Source organism: Ambystoma mexicanum, chromosome 5q, assembly GCF_040938575.1.
Source record: "Ambystoma mexicanum isolate Mex_15411 chromosome 5q, UKY_AmexF1_1, whole genome shotgun sequence".
In the NCBI taxonomy this organism is placed as follows: domain Eukaryota; kingdom Metazoa; phylum Chordata; class Amphibia; order Caudata; family Ambystomatidae; genus Ambystoma; species Ambystoma mexicanum.
In genome coordinates this window covers 1,191,775,900-1,191,799,453 of record NC_090933.1, presented here as the reverse complement: position 1 = coordinate 1,191,799,453, position 23,554 = coordinate 1,191,775,900, and the positions used below count along the sequence as shown (strand labels likewise).

General features: G+C 47.3%; 1 protein-coding gene across 2 annotated transcripts in view; it reads left to right on the top strand.

The window, feature by feature from the left end:
- TRAPPC9 (trafficking protein particle complex subunit 9) overlaps nucleotides 1-23,554 on the top strand; it is a 3,490,818-nt gene that overhangs the window by 635,222 nt on the left and 2,832,042 nt on the right. For both annotated transcript variants that reach the window (XM_069621680.1, XM_069621681.1), the window contains exon 12: nucleotides 23,377-23,462. In XM_069621680.1, the coding sequence (XP_069477781.1) occupies nucleotides 23,377-23,462 (86 nt within the window). The remainder of the gene's footprint in view (nucleotides 1-23,376; nucleotides 23,463-23,554) is intronic.

The following is a 23,554-nucleotide window of genomic DNA, read 5'->3' as shown; positions in this document are numbered from 1 at the left end:
GGCCATGGTTTTCAGAGCTGCTCAGTCTCTCGAAGGTGCCCCCGATTCAACTCCCGACGGGCCCAGCCCATCTTCTGGCACAGCATGGAGGCAGAGTCATCCACCCTGCACCAGGGAAACTAGCCCTCACAGCTTGGTACCTGAGCAGGTAATGCTGCGGCACCTCAGCCTATCACAGGCCAATCTGGTGATCATACAGGGCGCCAGGAGTAATGCTACCAGGGCCCAGTACAAAAGCAAATCGACCAGATTCTGCCACTGGGTAGACTCCAAGGGAATCGACCCCCTGGCTTGCACCTTGGACGACATGCTCTCCTTTTCAGCACACCTCGCCCACTCAGACGTACAGGTGGACACCTGGTGCTCATACCTCACAGCTATTGGGGCTTACAGGAACTCGGAGGAAGGCATCTTCTTCTCTTCCTCCAATCCTATCGTCAAACACCTGACGGGACTCGTAAGGCTCTATCCACCCGTCAAGAGACTGCACCCTGTGTGGGATCTTAACATAGTCTTAGGCACTCTGGCGCACAAACCGTTCGAGCCTATGGCGTCTGTGGTCATCAGGCTGGTCACCATCTAGTCGGCCTCACCTTGGCATGTAGAGTCAGCGAAATCCAGGCACTGGTCGCCTCGGAACCATATACTACCTTTCACAAGGATAAAGTAGTCCTGCGGACACACCCAGTATTTCTGCCCAAGGTCCTGTCTGCTTTCCACTTGAAGGAGGAAATAGTCCTTCCTACGTTTTTTCCCGATCCCAAGGACCAAGCACAGAGTGCTGCACTGCCTGGATGTCAGACGTGCCCTGAAATTCTACTTGGACAGGACCAAGCGTTTCCGGAAATCAGACGCCCTGTTTGTCACTTTCGGAGGCTCAAGACCAAGCTATCAGGGCTCTTTGGCTTCCATATCCTGCTGGATGGTCTCGGCCATCAAGGAAGCATACGAGGGCCAGCACAAGCCGCTTCCGGCCAACTTGCATGCCCACGCAATCGGGGCAAAGGCAATGGCCATTGCATTCCAGCGCCATGTCCCTTGGCAAGTCATAAGCAGAGTGGCCCTTGGGTCTCTCCCTCGGCTTACTGCAAGCATTACTGTTTGGATGCCGGCTCTAGATCTGATGCGGCTTTCAGACAGGCGGTTCTTAGGAACCTATTAGCTTAAGGAGGGTCTCCTCTCCACCCTGGGGCTACAATCAGTTGTAATCGCCCATACAGTATAGAGGAAAGGGGACAGGACGTAAGAGTAATTATAAATTACTAACTGTAGTATAATTTCCGGAACTCTAATCAAGAGCCGTAAACGAATGACTTCCCTACTTAGAAAAGTTTCCCTCCAAACCAACTCGAGATACATACTTCCGACCAATGTTCCCTCTAATTATTTTTCTCTACGTGCAGAAATGGTTGGCTTTCGTGCACACATAGTTTCCATGTACGCAACTCACCAAGGAGGTAAGTCACTTTGTGAGCGTGCACAGTTAGTGAGCTATCATCCTTGAAGAAAGTTTGGAAGGGAATTTCCACATACAACCACTGTAAAACTTTATAATGAAGTGTAAAAGGTGCATCCTAAACACTTTTCCAAAACATATATTTAATATTAAAACTAATATTTCATATGTGATTATAAAGAGTGTTCATCAACCAGTCCAAGACTTGAATGTTTGCCACAGAATCTAGCAAAAGTACTCCTATGCAGAGAAAAATAAGTGTACAAAACAGCTTTGTATGATCAGTATAAACAATTGTTTAGTTGTGGCTATTCATTTGTTGACACTGCTCAGAGACAATGCAGAATGTTGTTTGTCATTGGGAAAATCCTCATATGTATTACAAAATATAAATATCACTTGTTATAACTGAGGTGGCTGTCAAAAAATGCATACAGGATACAATGTTTGCAAAAGGAATAACGAAAACTAAAAGGAATGTGTCAGAAAACATGACAGTAGGAGTTTATGTGCCACTTTAATGAAGGAATTCAAGAGCCAGGAGAATGTGCCTCTCATAATTAGTGTAAGGATGAATCAGAATAACTGCTCCACATAATATTATCATCAGAAATCCTTGTTACTCTGCTAACCAGCAACATTATATTGTTCTGTGAACAGAGCTGTGACAACACTTTCTCAAAATCAGCCTTTCAGGTGAGAGACATATATACACCATCAGTTTTTGCTCCATAAAAACAGGAAATGTGTTCAATAAAGATGCAAAACGATTAACATAAAGGAGTCTACCACCTGTTTCTACCCACAAAGCTCCATTGATTGATATTTTCTAGTCAGGGACCAGCATAGCAGTTGCACATGAAGGAACTCTAACAATATTACTGCCCATTCTCAAGAGGCATTTTAAGGGGAAGAAACGTTTAAGAAGCATAAAGTATCCATACTGGCAAAGCTAGTCACTTTATTACTCCCTGAAAAATCATTTGATTGCAAGTAGGGAGTAGAATCTACTCGGAGCCCTGCTTGTGATCCTGACATGAAAGTGATATGACAGGGCACATAATATAGCCTATAGTGTTGCCTACCCGTCCTCACCACAGCCTACACAAAATTCAACAAGAACCTTACTGAGGTTTCTTATGGGGCTGTTGTAGAAAATTACATATATTTGTAGTTTAAGTTAATAGTAGCAATGCTCAGAAGTACATCAGATTGAGTGCCTTCTTCTGTAGATAGAGACCCCTCACATGACATTTGCCTACTCAAAATTCTTGCAGCAATTCACGTATCAGTTAAACAAGATGCATTGGGATGCTCAAGGCAATAAAGGCAGAACACATGATTACATTGGGAAGCCCGCAACAGCTGAGCAGAAAGAAACAGAAGGTGCTGTTTCCTAGACGGTTACTAGAGTTTCCTTTAGTTTAGCAAACAAACACATTTCCTTCACTGTACAGTGGAAACATCCAACTTGGTTTTTGAAAGCTGCTGATTTCTTCTTCATCCTCCTGTGCCCTCCCCTCTAAAACCCTTCCGCACGTACCTCTCAGCTCCTGGGCTAGCCTTCAATACTGGTTGACAGGGATTTGTAAAAAGTGAGGAATTGTAGCAGTAAAACACTCACTGTGATATTTGCATACCCACAATACTTTGCAAGCAAAACATATTTAAAGCCTCACTATGATATTATGTGCAGTTTAACAAAATGTAACAATTCTGCATGTAAACAATTATTTTGCAGTGCATGCAAGATTGTTTACAACATACCCTGTCCTAATATTGTTCTGTAGGATTATACAAGTGCTCAGTGAAACCGTTTTTCTGTAGCAGCGAGTTACCATATCATTTGTTATGGTCTATCCTCAGTGCAAGTCGGAAAACATGGAAAGGATGCAGATTGTGTGACAAGCATTCTAGCTGTCTTAAAATCTGTTGTTCTAATACTATGTACGAGTAATGCCAGGCATAGTCCATGCCCATTATCCCTTGCAAGCCAAGTAAATGATATTGCAATGATGCTATCCACCTATAGGGTAATGTTAGCAGTGCTAAAGTAGGAGACACTGAGCATGACATTTGCCTACTCAAAATCCTTACAGGGCACATTAGTATTTGAGTTTTATATTGCGTTGCAAAGGTACTGCTTCAAAGCCTGTGTGTGACATATGTACAAAAGCATAGGAAGCATGGGATGAGGTTACACATCCAAGTAGCATTCTTACTTACAGTCAGTATCCGATATTTGAGCTGACAGTTCAGTTACATAGTGTGGATGATACTTTTGTGAAGGATCATGAGTAACAAATTCTGGTGCTTGATTGATATTCATATTACAACAAACATAAGACAGGTTGATATAGGTACAAGCCTGATACCCTTTCTCAGAGCCACAGTATGCTGATTCAAAGTTGTCCGGTAATATCCAAATGTGGACATGGGCGGAAGTTGGAGTAATAAGGTACAAGTGTTGTAGTCAAATATAGGAGTCATGGGTGAGAAGGGAAGGTTATTTGATTAATCTGTGCAGGCATATCTTAATAAGATCTTATGTTCAAAGAGTTACTTTTTCATATTTGTTTGATGGTTCATTCTCTATTTCAGGTTTCTAAGGCCAGGCGTTCCTAGTAGGCTAATGTAAATAGGCTGGACCAGAATATCAGGACTAGTTAGTACAATTTATCTTCATTTTGAGAGAAAGCAAATGTCAGGTAACTGCTGTGGCGTGTACCTTATTAATTCTTGAGAAGGTGGGAAATGTCTGTGTGCGCTGCTAAAATTATTCTGAGCGGCACCCAGAAGGAAGCTGTGCAAGTGCACATGCGCACAGCTTAGAGGGAACACTGCTACCGACTCAGTCTTAACATTCTGCACACCATAGAGTATCTTGCAGTCACCAAGCAAATACCCAGTGAAGAAAATTTCTGCAGATTCTGCGAACAAAGAAACCAAGAAGAGACGATGCACCACATCTTTATGGAGTGCCCCACTTTAACAGAGCGCAGGACTCTTTTTGCCAGTATGATGAGGTATCCTAGAACACCTTCTGGAGACGAAGAAATGGGCCCAAATAACCTCTGGCAAAAATATTAAATTGATCATCATGATAATTCAAGTTTCGACATCTATCATGAAGTCGAATTAACTTAAAACCTTTTAATTAACTAAAATACATTTTGCGACATTCAGAATCACATGAATCATGGATGTGAAAGTTTGTTTTCAAACTAACACGTTTAATTAAAAAAATGTAAAAAGACTTTCAGGGAACTAATGTTTGCCACATGTGACGTTGACCGACATAAACCTGCTTTGCATCACCGTAAGTAACAGGTCTTTCCGGGATCCCCCCTCCGGCGCACACTGGGTGCTGTTACCTTCAGATTCTTCCATCCTCGGGGTCCTCGCAGGGGTGTTTATATGAGAGTCAATAGGGCCCTTCTTTTTTCCTGCCCCCTTCATCATTGTGAAATTATGAGCACCAGACCCTACATTCGGAGCGCTCCAATTGCTGTTCTCGCTTCCGGCTGTGCACTCCCCTCATGGCACAAGCCACCCCTTCGGGTCGTAGCATGGCACCCTGACGGATTCCCTGGCCACCCTACCAAATATCGGATTGTGGATTCCGTGTTCGAGGGAACAAGCAGATGTGCCGACCTCCCAGGCACAGTCCAGCCCCAGACACCAGCAAGTGGCCGCACAAGGACTGCCTACACCAAGTACACAGTGGTTTATCCAGACTGCGAATGCCTGAACATCAGTTGACCCACAAACCCCATTCCAGAGGCCATTCAGCAAGGAGAGTAGAGGAGGGCTCAGCCGGGTAGTCCGCACCGGGCCTGTCCACCAGCAGGGCCCAGAAGATCTCTGTGCCGGATTCCAATTCGGCAAACCGCCTGGACAGATGCCACCGATCCCTCAATGTCCCTTCAATCTTCAAGGGACCAAGTCTCAATGGCACGACACCCCACACTCCAAGAGCAATGTGATCAGCAATGTCCAACAACCTCCAGCTTAGCCAGAAGCGCAGGTCTCTCTCTCCCCGTGGCTCTGCCTGGCACAATGAGTCAATATGCAGGATGTTCGCCAGCATCACCACTCAAACTCATTCACCCCTTTCCAGCACTTTAATAAGGGGTGCCTCACTGCTTGCCACTCATCCAGGGTATGCCTCATCATAGCGTTGCTGCTGCAGTGTCCAACGGGTGTCCCCCCGACATCATGAAGAAGTGGGTTGCTGCGATCAGCCAACTCACATTCGCCGAGTGGGATGATGATTATAGGGTGCTTCCGTGCACCCTCTGCAGCCCGGAGCCCAGCCGCTTCCTCACTTAAAGCCCATTGGTCCGGATGTACAGCGCTGCAGCAGGCCATGCACACCTCAGCCGGGACATGAACATCAGCAGTGGTGCAGCCTCTGGCCAGCACAACCGCACTACTGCGCCCAACCTCTGCAACCCCATTTCTGTTGGAGCAACGCTGGTTAAGTGCCTTTCAGCCACAACCCACGCCACCTTTATGCAGGCAGTGAAGGAGCTGCTCACAGAGCCCAGCCGCCTCAGCTTCTCCCCACGGCCAGCTGCAGCCCGGCATGCAGGTCAGCGGATTGCCACAGGACTCGCCCCCCGGGTGCAGCACACCCTTTGCCGCAATGCTGCACTTTCAGGACCTCGCATGTTGGCACACAATAGGATTCATTAGAGAACAGGATTCTGCCGAGTCCGGAGCTACGAGCTTAAGCCCCCATCTTGCTGCAGTTCAGTAGCGCCCTCCCCCGACACCGCCCCACCCACCCCCCAAAAACCTATTTTATTTCGATATGTTCTCGGAGGAAAAGGGTTGGGCTTGCCGAAAATGGGTCCACTTTGAAAATTCTCTCCTAAGCTTCTTTTGGTTCCCAGTACACCCCTGCCCAGAATTTCACATTTATTAACAAATTCAGTACCTTAGAGATCGAGTACTCTTGTATTCCTTATGATTCTCAGCTTGCGATGGCAGGCCTGAAGCAGAAGCTAGTCTCTAGAGCCAAGGATCATATTTTAACTATACTTATGTTGGGTTTCTCTTGTTTCATGGTGGAACAAATTGTTGTTTTTTTAAAACAATTTTTATTATTTTAAACAAACACACCAAACATTACAACCATTTATGATGTCCATAATCAATATTAAGGCATCACATTATTCAGTGTTATCCTCTGTCCACCCCCCTCCCTCCCCACAAACTTGAGTCGTCTTATCCGAGCTATCTGCATGAGCATTTTCAGGTATCTCAATTCTTGTCAATTCGTCCGAGTCCTCCGTTTCATGATTGACCTGGTGGGGGTTTGCCATCAAGGTCACCAGTTGACTCCAGGCTATCAAGGGGCCTACTTCCTCCTCTATCCCCCTAGTGACTGCTTCATACCATACCGCCGTTTCTGCTTCTGACCATTTCAAGAGGTCTGCCCACCACATCTCCACTCTAGGCCCATGGGCCGCTTTCCAGCACATTGCAATTCTGCGCTTGGCCAAGATGTCGGCCATGTCCTTCATCTTGCTAATATGTTTTAAATTACGTGGCTTGGGACAACCCCCCAGCATGCATGCCCAAACAGACCTCACGTCAAGCACTACTCCCCCACTGGCCATTCTCGTCTTTATTTCTTCCCAGAATCTCTGCACCTCTGGGCAAGCCCAGAACATGTGCAACAGCCCTGCCTCCTCCTCCCCACACCTGGGGCATTTCTGCATAGCCGAGCCTCCAAACCTGGCTATTCTGCCAGGGGGTCAGATAAGCTCAGTGGGTGAAATACAGCTGGATCTGCTGGAGTCTTGCATTCCGGGACACCTTATTATGATTCCTCTGGGCTCTATCCCACTGTCCTTCTGTCATGGATTCTCCCACCTCCTCCTCCCAGTCGAGCCTCAGTTGGAGCAGCTCCTTCCCTGCCTTCGCACTCAAGAGCTCATATATCCGAGATATTTCATGCCCACCCTCCGAGACATCATACATCATTTCTAGGGTAGCATCGGGTTCTTCCGCTAGTACCGTCTCGGGCCACCTCTCCCTCATCCGTTTCATGAGCCTGGTATAAGTAATATATTGGCCTCTATGCACCCCTGCCTCCTCCTGCAACCTCAGGAATTCCAATGCCTCCCCCTCCTGACATATATCCCCGAGGGTGGCTAGGCCCACCGGTTCCCAGTTTCTGCGGACCCCTTTGAACAGTTGGGAGTCTTCCCCGCATAGCACCACCATTGGGTCTGGGTCGCCTACAGTTCTCCATGCTCTGCGCCAGACTTCCGAGCCCAGCACCAGTAGTCTCCCCATTTCCGCCATTTTTGTTTTATTCAGCCACACTGTCTCTCTTAGGAAGTATGGAGCTGAATCACCCTGCAAAAGCCTAGCTTCTGCCGAGTCCTCTGCAGACAACCACCTGGCCACATACAGCAGCTGTCCCGCCAAGTAATACAATTAGAAATTCAGCAGGTTTATGCCCCCCTTATCACATGTGTTCTGTAGTTTCCACAGGGCCACCCTATTCCTGGAGTTATGCCATATGAACCCCCTGCACAGGCGATGAAGTCTAACAAAAAAGCGTCTGGGGATCAATTACGGGACGTTCACAAAAAAATACAAGAGTGTGGGCAAAACCACAATTTTGAGCAATGCTGCTCTTCCCAACATAGCAATGGGTAATCTGGACCAGAACACCATGCTATTTTTAATACCTTCAATTGCTTTCTCCATATTGCGTTTGTGCTCTGTCTCTATCTTATGGTAAACGTTTACGCCCAGGTATCTGAACGTCTCGGTCTGCCAGGGTATCCGCAGGATGGGTAGCCATTCCTGTGGGATACTCTTATACCTTCCCAAGGGGAACACTCTAGACTTCCCAGGGTTCACTGATATGCCCGAGACGGTGGCATAGTGATCCATCACCTCCAGCACATATTGCAGATTCTCCTCCGTGAAGCGCAAGTAGAGGAGCATATCATCTGCATACAGTGATATCAGGTGTGCGCCTCCCATATCAGGTGTGTGCCTCCCGTCGTACTAATCCCCACCTCTCTGTATTGTTGCCTCAGGCAAATTGCCAACGGCTCTAATGCTAGAATATATAACATGGGCGACCAGGGGCATCCTTGTCTGGTCCCCCTACTGAGTTGCCATTTATCTGAAATTCTAGTCCCTGTCTTAACTCTTGCAATCGGGGAGCTATATAACATCTGGGCCCATCTAATGTATCCTGGGCGCATCCTGTATCCTTTCAGGGTCGGCAGCAACCATGGCCACCTTACTGAATCAAAGGCTTTGACCGCATCCAGCGACACGATAGCCAGCTTGCTTGGGTCTTTCACGGCTTGTTCAATTATATGATGTAGCCTCCTGTGGTTGTCTGTGAGATTTCTGCCGGGGACATAGCCTGTTTGGTCTGGGTGTATCAACTTGCCAATTACTCTCTTAAGTCTATTGGCAAGCACTGCCGTGAGTATTTTACTACCCTGTTTAAGCATAGATAAGGGCCTATAAGACCCACACTCCACGTTCGGCTTGCCCGGTTTCAAGAGCGGGATGATCACTGCCTCTCGGAGGGACTCCGGCAGCTCCCCCTGCTCGTAGGCTTCATTGGGCATGGCCAGCAGCGGCTGGAGTAGCTCCTGCTTATATGTTTTATAAAACTCACTGGGTAACCCATCCGACCCCGGCGCTTTACATGTGGGCAGGTGTTGGATCACCGCCTCCAGTTCGTCTGGGGTGATGGGGGCCTCTAGATCTGCACGTTCTAAGTCATCCAAGGTGGGCAGCCCTATATCCTCTATTGTTTCCAGTATTTCTTGACCCATATTTTCACCCAGGTCCTCATACAGTCAATACATGAGGAACTCCTTGTTTACTCCCTCCTGGGTGTTACGGATTTGACCCTCCATGTTCCTGACCTCTCTGATCACCGGGTCAGGGGTTGGGGGGTCTCATTTTTGTATAACCAGGCCAGTAGTCTGCCCGGCTTGTACCCACCCGCATGTTGCCTCTCTGTATATTTCTTATAATTTAGCTTGCATAATCTGTCCCAGAGTTCACTACTAGTCTTCTGTAAGTCTCTTATCTTATCGCTGTCCTCCCGGGTGGTCCCCCCCCCCCTGCATCAGGCCCTCTAACTTTCTTTCTGTTTCTTGCAGGTCACGTTCAATACCCCCTTGGAGCCCTTTGGATTTTGATATGGCTACCCCACGCACCACCACCTTAAATGCCTCCCATACTATACCCATGGATCGTACACTGCCTGTATTGATATGAAAATATTCCTCTATGGCCTCCCTCAAATCCTCGTGAAATCCCACATCCAGTAGGGCCTCATCTCTGAGCCTTCACGTCGGGATTCGCGCTCTAGGGGGTTGATGTCGCCACTCCACAACCAAAGGCGAGTGGTCCGAAAGTACCCTAGCTTTATATTCCGCACCCACCATTTCTCCCACTATCTCGGCAGCGGCAAACACATAGTCCAGCCTAGTATGCAGGTCATGCGGCTCTGCGTAATGCGAATATTACCTGTACATTGGGTGCAGCCGTCTCCACACATCCTCTAGACCGAGGTCTGTCAACAGTTTCCTCAGCGCTTTAGCTGCCGGCGCAGGCTTTTCCGACTTACTATCTTACCTGTCTATTCCGGGGTTCGAGGTGCAATTGAAATCCCCTCCCCACACTATTGCGCCACCAGGGGGCTAATTTTACTATACCGGGACCTAAAATATGCCACTGTATCATGGTTGGGGGCATACAAATTTATAATGTTCACTTCTTTGTTCACCAGGAGTCCCACCACCACCACCACCATTCTACCTTCCAGGTCTGTCATTGATCTGAGCAGCTGAAACCGCACATGCAGTGCCACCCATGTAATCACCCCTCTTGCATATGCCGAGTATGTGGCTCCTATGACGTTACCCTTCCATTTTCTCCTGACCACCTCCAACTTCTCCTTGGTGAGGTGGGTCTCCTGTAGCAGAGCTATATCAATCCGCATCCTCTTTAGGTATATCATCACCTTATTACGTTTTAGATGACTTTTGAGGCCACGCACATTCCAGGTCACGACTCTGAGATTACCCGATGCCATTGTCTTGATGTTCTTCCCCTTCCCTCCTCCTCTGATGTCTTCCTCGATGGCTCATTTTACGACTCTTATCCCTCCCAACATCAACAACTTCCCCCCACCCGCTTTCCCCAACTATGCCCCACTGCACACAACCCTCGCCCTCCCCCTCCCCCTACCCCCTCCCTGCCCAGCCCCAACAAATGCCCAGCTCCATCCCTGGATCTCAGGCCCACCCGCGTCTGGTCCTTTCTCGTGACCGAGGGCTAGGACCCCGCGGGGCGTCACCAGACTAACGGTGACCTAACTAAGAGTAATGCTATGGGGCTCAAGGGTTGTCCCCCAGGAGCTCCCATTTATATGATTAGGATTGTTTACTTCTAGCGGATCTTGCAAGCATGTATTTTACCCTGCAACACATTCCCTACAAGCTTTATTTAATACTATATTCTAGTCCCAGTGTCTTGTGCTATGTCACCAGAGATGACCAAGCTGCGTGCTACTTATCTTCTACGGCTCCTGTCTGGATACCCGATTCCTGGGGGCGACTCTGCAAGTCTAGCCATTCCATGGCATCCTCCGGCGTCTCGAAAAACAGGGTTTTGTTCTTGTAGAACACTTTCAGTTTGGCCGAATAAAGCAGCATATATTGTGACCAGCCTCTCTCAGCCTTCTTTTCACCGCCCTGAAGATCATCCTGCTGCGTTGTACCTGCAAAGATGTAGTCCGGGTAGGCTGTGATTTTCACCGGCCCCCTTTCGATCGTTCCTCCCTTCTGGAAGAATTCGAGTATCTTCTCCCGATCCCGGTAGCTTAGAATCTTTGGGGGGGGGGCGGGGAGGGTACCTGACAGGGGGCAGCTTCCTTGTCAAAGCCCTGTGCGCCCTTTCAACTACAAACCCCTGGGTCAGTGCACCGCCAGTTATTTCCTGCAGAAGCATGGTTTCCACATATTCTGTTGGGTTCGGCCCTTCCATTCCCTCCGGTAATCTGACGATACGAATGTTGTTGCGTCTGGCACGTCCTTCTGCCTCCTCTGCTCTGTTCTCCAGGTTGCCCAAACGCTGCACAAGGGCATGGAGTTCCGATCTGTGGGCGGCGCATGCCGCTGTGTTTGGGGCCATCTCCTTTTCCAAGTTTCCAGTGCGCTCAGCGAGCGTCCTCACGTCCTGTCTCAACAAGTTGACATCTTCCTGGACCGCTCCGACCTTAAGGTCCAGTGCCGCTTTTAGTTTGTTCATTGCCAGGCCCAGTTTGGCCTCCCAGGCAACTTTCAGGTCTGCAATCGCTGCCAGCACCTCCTGGATCGTGCCCGGAGTCTCCTCTACCGCCGTGGTAGTTTTGTCTTTACTCCTACCCCCTTCTGCCCCTGGAGGTGTCTTGGCATAGGCCTCCAGCGTGGGCTGTTTGTTCTTGGGTCTGACAATTTTATTAGACATTATGCCGTGCCGTCCGGGCGTGAGCCAGCAACGCCACCCCACGCGTGAAAGGGGCCGCTTCAGCTGTATTTGAGTATATCCTTATTGCCCGCCGCACTCCTGGAATGGGCTGTGTCCTCCCACGTACCTGCGCTCACGCTGTGTCGCTCCTCTGGCCCCTGCCGTGTTTTCTTCAGTTGCTGGTAGTCAGGTGCTCACATTGATCCAGCGCTCTCCTACTCCGGCACTCTGTTGGCCCCAAGGCCATCCAGCCCACAGTCTTGCCTCAGGTGCCTTTCTCCAGCTTCTTGGCTTAAGAAACCACCCTTAACTTTTTCCGGGGTGCAGCAAGTGCTCTGGGGTGAGTCTCCTTTTCTTTCTTTCACCTGCAGCCCGTAATAGGGTTCCACCAGATTCAGGTCCTGCTCGCACAACTTGGTGCGTTTCACACTCAGTTCGGGCTGTGATGTGGGATGTGGGAGCCACTGCTCCAATGTATGGCCCCAGCTTAGGTGCAGCCCCGCTCCTTCCGCAGGCCAGGGTGCGCTATTCGAGCCCCCCGCCGGCTCCTCTATTCACCACTGCTATCCCATGTGCAGCGGGCGGCCCACCGCACTTCTCGGCCACCCCCAGGGCTGGGCAATCAGAGGCGTTCTCTTGCTCCCCACCCTACCACTCCGGGCCCCGGCAGGACCCCACAGCTACTGGGCTCCCAGTCTCGTCACTGACACCTCTTCCAGACCCTGTCCCGGCACAGACTGCCTGCTATGTGCTCTCCAGAGCTCCGCGTGTGTCACAGGATAAGCTGTTGGGTCTGCTTCGTGTTATTGTTGGCAGGGTCCCTCAGGTCTGGGTCCTCATCCAGGCAGTTTGGTGTCTCCCCACCTTCTCCTGGCAGTTTAAGTTAATGTCTCCAGCCCCGGCCCGCCTCTTTCAGCTGCTTGCCACCATGGTTGCCACCTTATGTGAGAGGCGCGTGCTCTCATACTCGTCCAGAACTGCCTGTGCCTTCTCTTGTCCCCATGCGGCGCTGCCACGGGGCTCAGCTGGGCATCTCCCGCGGGGCACTCCCACCTTCAAGTGGAGCCTCAGGGTCCAGGGGGGCCCTCTCCCCAAGCCTCTCCACTTCGGTTCCAGTTCAGCCAGGTCACGGCCAATCAGGGCCCCCACCAGGGCCATCCGAGTCTCGGCCCTCACTCGCGGCCGCCCTGGACCACCTCCGACACTGTCTCTTAGGCGGTCCGATTCCCGTGGGTGCCAGCGCCTCTCACCTTCTATGGCACTCTCGGTTCCATCCCAGCGAGGGCTGCTGCTTCGCCGGGCCCCGCGGGGACAAATCGCACAGCACAGGGTGCTCGGCGCGAGCCCCCCCACCGCCTTGCATGTAGTGGCGGCTTCTCTACCAGGAGCGGCCCACTTCCGCTCTCCGCCGTGTCCAACAAGCGGCGCAGGCAAGGTCCGAACCGCCCGTTCCTTCTCTGTCTCGGGACCTGGTGTCCCCCGCCTGGTCCGACAGGCCCCCTCTGTCCGGGTCTCAATGTGTCTCGCAGGCGGGGCCACACACCACTCCTAAAGCCGCAGCGGGCTAATTCACGGATCAGCCCACCTCTGTGCGAGGCCGTAAAACGGTGGTCAATTTACGACCCTTTGTCTGGGGTCCGCCATCTTGGCCGTCTCCCGATCTCCGGTGCCCGGCTTTCTTCGTGGGGCCACAGGTCCTCCAGTCTGCAGCGGATCCCCCTCACGCTGCACTCAAAATGTTCCCCGGACCTTCATGTGTCCCGGGGTGTGCTGCCTGCATGCTACTTAGCCCGCATTCTTCATGTACTTCAAGGATCAGTGGCAGATCCGCGGGAGCCCCCAAAGAACACGACCCCCTACGTAGCCATCAAGCCACACCCCCCCCGGAACAAATTGTTGACATGATATATACACTAACCCGCTTTCGGTATTTGATAAGTGCTGTAATTGGTGAGCTTACTGCCAACATATTGACAGACTACAGCTGAGATGTGTGGTATTAATGAAGACTTAAGTGGATGATTACATAGTGACCGTTTTTAATAGTTTTTAGCATTGCGTTGATCAGCAGAGACCTAATACATAGGAGAAATGGTCCTGCAAACTTTAACTGATGACTAAGTACTCAAATCTGGATTTCACTGCCATGCTGCAGTGCTGTAAAATAATTGATGTCATACAATACCCTAATCAATGGTAAGGATGTTTGATGCGTCTTCCGGCTCGCTTCCTAGCCTCTCTCTCATGAGAAAATAAGGTAGAGAATCATATGAGCAACCCCTCCTTACATTCTTCAACAATCTGATGTATTTGCACTTCAGGAATGGATAATGATGTTGGGTCAAAACCCGGAAACACTTTCCAGTATACTAGGATACTTGCCATAAACACTTTCCACCCTTTAAAATCCCCTAATGTTTTTCTCCTATGTTTGGACATGGATTGGGAAATTCTTGCCTTTCTGCTCCCTACAGTGCATACACAGAGTTATGACAGTATGGCATTTAGACCCCTACCTAGCATCCAGTCCTTTTGAATTTATGGAGTGTACTTCACCAACTCTAATCCTCTGTGCTCTTATTGTGCAGACCTCACTCTCTCTCTCTCTCTGTACCCAATGAGAATTGCTTTATCAGTACTGTGCAGAGCCATGGACCTATTGTGAGTAGTAATGACATACTATTTTGTGGCCTAAATTGTTCGCGCATAAGAGCTTTGGTGCTGTCCTGGTGTTCCATTGTAGTGGTTCTGGTATTGCTCTCTCACTGGGTTTAGCAGGCATCACTGGTTGGCTGATTGTCATCTTGACATATCTCTGAATTGAACCTGTTGTAGTGATAGCTCTTGTTGCTCAGAATCTGCTGCCATTAAACGAAAACTAGTGGTTGTGATCTTGTTTCAATTTCCCCATTGCACAGAAATACAAAGTTAACTAGAGATAACCTTCAGGATTTACAGCAGTACTGTTGAGTTCCATCACTCAAGAGATGAGTAGAAAGGGTTGAAGACCTAATTCACATTGCCCATCTGAAGAGAGCATGGCAAAGGCCCAAATATTTGTATTGAGTAATTCCTTTTGAAGAAGGAGTTCAAGATAGTGATGGGGCGGGGTCAATATCCTAAGATGTCTATGTAATTCGTCAAAGAGCTTTCAAGGGGCTTTTTTCAACAGAGTTTTGGTACTGTCAAAATGCTGGCCAGTGAAAGACAATTTTATGCATGACTGTGCTGTGGAAGGAGATGAATCTGAGACGGTAAAAGGTCCTTAACCTTGAGATTTATGATGTTTTATTTTTATTGGCATTTCACATATAACCAACAGGTGGTTATACCCCCTCCCCCTCTTCCCAGCCGTACCTCCCTCCACCCCCTCCCTCTAACACTTAGGCATGGTACTTATTAAAATAGTTAAGTGAATTAATGCCAAGGATTCGGAAGTGCTGAGGACAGTATCGAATGTTGTAGTCACTGCAGAAAATGAAGTACTTCCGCCCAGTCTTGTGAAAATTTCAATTGATCTCCTCGGATAATGTACGTGATCTATTTGAGTGCGACAAAGTTCCATATTCTGGATATCCATTCAGCAAAATGTGGTAAGGCTTTGGATTTCCATTTTTGTGCTATGCATCGTAAAGCTGCCATTTGCAATATAACAAAGGTTTTATGTTTTTGATTCGAACATTCTCTTTTTTGACTCCAGTATCAACAGACCATTAGATTTAAGGGTACTAGGTTTCACTATACCAAATATCTGTGCCATCTGAACATCGATTTCTGCCCAGTATCTCTTCAATTTCGGGCCGCTCCACCATATATGCCCCTAATCCCCAAGCAAGCCACACTGTCTCCAGCATTTCGGCGAGATAGATCTCATTTTGTGTAAGCGGGCCAGTGTGTAGTGTCATTGAAATAACATCTTATACCAGAATTCCCTTACTTGGATTGAGTGGGTACATTTGGGAATATCTTTCCAGAGCCCTTCCGAAATGTGTTCTCCCAAGGTTAGCTGCCAGCGAGATTTATAATACGGGGGAGCAACAAAGGGACCTGTGTAATGATTTTATTTAGATTTGAAATTAGAGCCTTATTCCCTGAATTGGAGATAGCACATTTTTCAAAAGAGGTTAGCTCTCTAGTAGCTACCTGTTTGTTCGGGGGGGTGGGGGGAGCAATATCCAGTGCCGGACCAGACAGTACTGAAATCTAGCTAATTAATTTAGTGTGAGTTCTGTTTTGCATTGAGTAAAAGGCTTGGGATCTGTACCTTGAAATATGTCTCGCATTTTCGTGCACCCATCCTGTTTCGACTTATTAAATGCCTGTGGGTCTAGTCCCGGTATGAATTTGGGGCTTAAAAAGAGCGACATGAAGGGCGAGAGAAATGTCGTAAATTGGTATTTTTTGACCGCTGTGTCCCCGATCTCTTCAACCAAGATTGTAATCCTACTCTTATGGATATTATAGGGAATCCCTTTTGGGCAGCCATAAATTGTCTCCTATTTACGCCCCACCTATCGCACAGTCCATTTGCACCCACCTTTTCTCCGAGTCCTTACCCCACCAGTCCTTCACTATTCAAAGTTGTGCGGCTTGGTAGAACTTTAGAATATTTGGAAGGCCTAGTCCGCCCCTATTTGTAGGAATAGTTAAAACATCATATGCTACCCGTGGAGTTTCGTTGTTCCAGACAAATGTCGAACTTAGTAGCTTTTTGAAATAGGGGGCTGGAACACAAATTGGAAGAGCCTGGAAGAAGAAAATCACTTTGGGGAGGATTACTATTTTTATTGTGTTAATGTGGCCGAGCCAAGAGATCATCAGCGGACCCCATTTGCTTAGTTGGCCCATAATTTTTTTCAACGGGGGAGCATAATTAGCCTAATACATCCCAGTTAGTTCAGGGGTTACAGTGACACCTAACAGTTTGATTCCATCTTGTGCCCAGCCAAATTGTGGTTGTGTACAGAGAGTGTGTACTTCCTCCGGGGATAAGGAAAGCTTTAAAATTTCCGATTTAGTATGGTTGATTTTAAACCCTGCCACCAAGCCGTTTTTCTTTAGCTCTCGTTCCACTGAGGTCAAGGTTCTTACCGTATCTGTGATAAGCAACATATCATCCTCATAGGCCATCATTTTATGTGAAATCCCCCTAAATATTAACCCTTGTATAGCTTCTGTTTGGCGGAACTTTGCGAGAAACGGCTCTAGACAGATGGTGTAAAGCAGCAGTGACATCGGATATCCTTGCTTAGAGAGAAGTGTAATAGGAAGAGAGAGTTGTCAGTTATTCAATAGGTGGGCTATCGAAAATGTATAATTTACCTTTATTTTCTCTATGAACTTCTGGCCAAAGCCCATTTTAGCCAGCGTTAGAAGAATAAACAGCGACTCTACCCGGTCAAAAGCCTTTTTGTCATCAAGGGAGAGCAGAACTGCAGTTGTGCTCTTTTTTCCAACCTTTTCTAAGATGTGGCAAGTATGTCTAATATTGTTATTGATTTGCCAATTTTTTATGAAAACCGGTTGATCTGGATGTATAATTGTAGGGCGTAGGCTCTCGATCCTATTGGCCAGCATTTTGGAATCGATTTTTGCGTCTTTATTTATGAGGGCTATAGGTCTGTAGGATCCACAACTGCCTAGGTCTTTTCCCGCCTTTGGAAATAAACAATTTTTGCCTCCTCCATAGTGGAGGAAATATGCCCCGAGTGTATAAACAAATGAGATTATCAATCAATCAATACTAGCAAATCTCTCTTCCTAAATATCTTCCTTCTCAAGTTCTTCGCTCATCCGCCTCCAACTCCTTCTGTAGTGATGTCCCTCTCTAGGCATTACCGATCCTCCGATGGTATTTGGGGGAGGGTAACTGCCTTTAGGTACGTCATCTGAATTCTTTGGTCTGGGAAATCTGACCAATATAAATTTCAATAAAAGATATGAAATTGCAAGATGATTCGAGGTGTTTCTGTGAGTGTGTCCCCTGTGGGTGATTGGATCGACTGAATAGTTTGTGAGGCTATTCTTTGGCGTAATTGTCTGTTTAACAAACGGTCTGCCATGTAGGTTTAACATAATATTTCTGTCTGAGATATAACAAGGACTTTTCAGCTTTTTTTGCTTGGAATATATTTAACTTACCCACCCCTGTTCTTTTTGTGGGTATGAAGTGCAGGCTGCCAAGACATCCCCGGGGCATGCCCCAGGATCAGTTATTTTCCGGGCCTGTCCTATGAAGGCGGTCCAGCGAGACCGTGGTAATTTCTTACCCCAAAGTTAGGTCAGCGAAGATGTGAGCTACAGTGTCCTTCAGTTCGACATCCACAATTGATTCCGGTAAATTCCTTATACGTATATAAGAGTGTCTTTATCTATTTTCAAGATCTTCGCACTGTATTTCGCGATTGTGTGCTAACTTCGCCAGCTCTTCAAGAGCCATGTCAGACTGTGTTGGTTTGGATTGCCTACTCGTTGTTATCTACTCTTTCCCTGAGGGAAGCTATGCCCTTGCCAGAGTCAGATAGTGACTGCCTGATTTCAGTGGTAAAAGTAGTGAACTGCAGTTGAAATGAGGCTAGGAATTTGTCCTGAAATTCTTGAAAGCTCGATGCAAAGTCTTTTTTAGAAGCCGCCATCTCTGAGTCGAGGTTGCTGAGCTCTTCTTCAGGGCTAAGTATCGCTGTATTGCCTGCTGAAGTAGTCGCGTGGCCCAATGCCCACAATTTTTGTAGCGGGTTCGATTTACTCAGAGGGTCTTTAGTAGGCCCAGCTAGAGTAGGCTTCTTTTTCCCCCTCTGCATGTGATAAAATGGGATCAATGCCTTGTGAGCCGGTGTTTGATCTGTTGAAATTCTACTATTTAGAAAAGTGCTGCCCAGGTGTATATAGATTTATAAAAGTCCACTTCTAGCCAAGTGCAGCTTTACTTTCTCTGTATTATGAGCAATACAAGATCCTGCATTGTAGCAGAAGCAGCACCGTTATGTCACACTTGGCCCCCCAATTGTGTTTTCTTTTTTTTTTAACAGTACTTTATTGATTTTATCACCAACATAAGAATGACACCATTCATGGGTATGCAACATATTTTCAGCAGTAGAAAGCGATAATGAAGCAAAAAACAGACATTCTACATAGTCTTGCACAATAAATATAATTAATATAGAGCTTCACTGGGGGAAGCAGATCGCGAATGCATACATTAACCAAAACTGTTGTTGCAGTGGTGGCTTTCTGCGCCAATAGTTTTAAGATCCTTTCCTCTCTGCATTCTCCCCTCACACATCTGGGCAACAGCTCAAAACATTTGACTCCTCTTTGTTCACATTAGCACATTTCACCATTGTTCAACCTTATTAATAGGTTGTATTCCTGCAACTACCTCTCTGAGATCAGTTTAGTACCATGACGGCCGTGGCATTACTGTCCATGTTAAGTGCCCTCTAATTAGCTGTTGGCCTCCCCTCAGTTACTGTGTCCCTGTGTGCACTAGAATATTCAAGGAAGGGCAGCCACATCGCATCCATGTGGGAGTGTGATTCTAGCAAGGCAGCTGTTAGACTTTCCATTTGCTAAGTTGTATGTGTCTTCTCGAGCCACTCTCCTTTCGTTGGTAGAGTGCAGCCTTTCCATCTAACTGTCAAACACACTCTTGTTGCTAACAGGTTCCTGGGCATGTGCGAAAGGACTGTATTTGTTCCCTCTGCATCTGTCTCAATACCGAACAACACCAGTAGTGGGGTCAACTCCCTATAAATACCATATATGGCCTTCATTCAGCCCAGTATTTTTTTCCAAAAACTCTGCATACTTGGGCAGCTCCACCACTGGTGCCAGTAGTCACTAATTTCCACACAACCCCTCCAATAAAATTGCGCCATCCCTGGAAGCATTTTTGCCAATCTTTGCAGGGTTAGATGCCATCTCATCAGCAGCCTTCCATTATGCATCTTATACTGCATGAATATTGACGTGTTCCAGACCACCCTATATATCACAGCCCATGTATCTGGTTGATCTTGAAGCCCTAACTCTGTCAACCACTTGATTTGAGTGCCTGGTCGCATCAGCTGACCTCTGTGAAGCAATGCGCCATATAGTTTAGCTATTAGCCCAGTGGAGTCATGGCGTTCACTCAAAATGTGCTGAAAGGCGGTGAGCGGGCCTCTTGAGGGAATCGCCCCAGTGCAGGTCTTGCAGCACACTTCTTAACTGCAAATAGTGTAGGGGCAATATAGCGGTACCCTGTTGTGCCTCCTCTGGATCTGCTTTCGATATATAGGGGCCCTTTCTGCACATCTGCCCCTCTCTTACCAGGCCTCCCTCGTATTGGGGCTGAAAAAGACATACGGCTGTTAACAAATCTCTAATCGGGGGGGGTGCCCATATGCAGCCAAGCTGGGATGGCCAAGTCGTCTCTCGCTTCATGGTGTGCATGGGACGCCAAAGAGACCACAATACTGTCAAGAATGGGTGCTCTAGAATTCTACACGGCATGGTCTTGTAGGGAACCCATAACCACTGGCCCAAGGTTACTGGTGCAAATATATTGTTCTCGAGGCCAACCCACTGCTTCTCGGTGCTTTCCCACAAGTGGTCTGCTAAGATGCAGAATTGCGATGCCCTGCAATATTAAAAGAAGTCTGGGTACCCCATGCCTTCCTTGTCCTTTGGTGCTATCAAGGTCGTGAATGGCACCCGGGGCTTCAGGCCGGCCCACAAAAATGCGAGCAGGGCGCACTTCACCTCTACATGGAATGCCTACTGGGAGTGATTGAAAAAGAAATAAAAACTGGAGGAGAATGTTCATTTTAATCAATGTAAATCTCGTCGTCCAGGATAATGCCAGTTTAGACCATCTCTCTAAATCGGATTTAATGGAGTTCCACAGGGGTGTGTAGTTAGCGCGAAAACAAACTTTTTAAATCTTTCATGATCATTAACCCCTAATACTTGATTCCTTCTGCCTGCAGTTGGAACCCCCACTCACTATTAAGTGTCTCGGGAGGGCCGAGTACGGCAGCAGTGTTAACGCACCTGTTTTGTTTAAATTCCCCCGGGACCCCGACAGATGGCTGAGTGATATAAGCCAGGATATCATCCGCGAATAGTGCCAGTTTGTATTCGCACCCCATTCTTGTGAACCCCTTTCTCTGGGAATTTGTCTGATATGCCTGTGCTACTGGATCCAGCACCAGGGGGAACACAAATGGGGGCGATAGGGCAGCCTTGTTGAGTTCCTCGCATCAAGTTAAAGAACTATGATGCAACCCCGTTAATTAGGACCTTGGCAGTGGCGTTTCGATATAACGCCCGTGCACCTGATGCCCATCGTTGACCCTAATCCACCCACTGCATTACAGAACTCAAAAAGGCCACTGTACTCTGTCAAATGCCTTCTCTGCATCGATGTACAATAAGGTTGGGCACTCTTCACTCTTATCTATGGAAACAATCAGGTCCAGGGTTTTACGAACATTGTCCCCATCCTGCCTTCCCCTCACATAGCCCACTTGGTCTCTGAGAACCAATTGCGGCAGTATTTGGGCCAAGCGACCGGCAATGACGCTCGCATAAATCTTTGCATCAACATTTATGAGAGATATTGGGCGATATGATGCGCATTCCGTATTGTCTTTGCCCTCTTTCGGTATCACTATAATTCTTGATTCGGTAACTGAAACAGGGGCCTGGCTGGTTTCTAAAATTGTGTTGAAAATTTCCACCAAAAAAGGAGTTGGGGTATTGCTGTAGGCTTTATAGTGCCGGCGTGAACCATCTTGCCCTGGTGCCGAGGCTGCCTTCAATTTAGCGATGGCACTCTGAACATCTTCGGCCGTGATTGGACTATTTAGCATGATTAGACTGCCTCGTGATATTGGGGCGCAGGGAAATTTCCTTAAGTATTGCACTATTTTGTCCTCCGTGTCTCCCTCTTCTGCCGTGTATCGAATGGTGTAAAATCTGATGAAGTGCTTTGTGATTTCGCTTGGGTTTAACAGATCTTTCCCCCTTTCATCATCTTTTATTTTGGGTATCGCTCTTTCAGCTCTCTGTTTGCGCAGGCGGGTGGCCAACATGGTGTGGGCTTTACCCCCTCATCGTAAAATGTCTTCTTTAAATATTGCAGCTGGGTCAGTGCCTTTCTCTGCCTAATGTTCCTCAACTGTTTCTGGAGCATTTCTATCTGCACGAAAATCTCCTCACTTCCCTCGGGGTGGATTCGGATGCACAATTCTTGCTGAGTTATGTCATTTTTTAGCTCCCCTTTCCTTTTTACCCTGACCTTGTTTCTGTGGGCCCCCTCTGCGATCAGAATGCCTCGAATTGTGGCCTTTGCCGCTTCCCATACCATGTTTGGCGATAACTCCCCTGTGTCATTTGCAATGAAATAATTCTTTATAGCATCCGTTAGGGTTTCTTTAAACAGCAGGTCTTTATAGAGGGTATCGTGCAGGTCCATCTGCGCTCCGTCTGTGGGGACAGGCCCAGGTCTAGCCGTCACTTTATCGGACACAACATGATATTGATATCATGAGATAGCAAGGGCTCTGCAGGCGATGCCGGACAAGGATGAGGAATTTGTTGTGCATTCGGACTAATGTTGTGCATTTCTGTATAGCAGTAGCTACTGTCAAACGATTGGTATGTACCTCAAGTGTAAAACAACCGTTTCTACTTTGTTCGCTAGAGATAAAACATTCATCTGTATCTTTTAATGTATAGAGAATGATATTAATGAAACCGTGTAAAAATCCTTCAAATCGCCTGAATTGTTTTCAGCATATAACGTGAAAATATTAAATGTTTGGTTAAACCCTTTAAAACGAGAAAACATGTTTCAGTAAGAAATATTTGTATTAACCTTGTAGTCATATCTGTTACTTTTTTAAAAAATTTTTTAAAGCAGCTACATTAACCAGTAAAACTCTCAAGGTAGATTTCCGCATAGCTACTCCCATGACATGGAATATCCTGCCCCTGGATTTAAGAGAAGAAAATTCTATATTCATATTTAAAAATAAACTGAAAACACGCGTATTCTATTAATTATTAGAAGTAGCTCGAAGGGACCACCCACCCAACATGGAATTACCTTAGTTCTAGCGCTCTTTGTTTTTGCGTCTCGTTCTGTGTGCGCCCATACGCCTTCGGGTACCTGGAGCGTGTTATAAATTAAAGTTAAATCTCAATAATGTTTTTTTGTACTGAAATGCACATGTGTCGTTGTACAATTTGTGCCACCCTTTTGCTTGGTGTAGAATGTTTTTGCGGCAATAGTTGGCAATCCAGCATTTCAGGACGGTCATTTTGTGTATGATTCTTGTGATAAACGGCACACTGCCGATGATGCATGATATAGCCCAGCTGAGGATTTAACGAACAGTTCGCTTTTTTTGTCCTCACAGAATTCCAGTGGGTTCAAGGGGATGTGTGCGAAGTACAATTAATGGTCTACAACCCTATGCCTTTTGAACTCAGAGTTGAAAACATGGTGAGTAAGACACAGTACCTCTCAATTTGAATGCGCTCGTCAAGAATAACAGCTTGTATTGGTGTATTTGTTCATTGTATTTTCAAGACTGT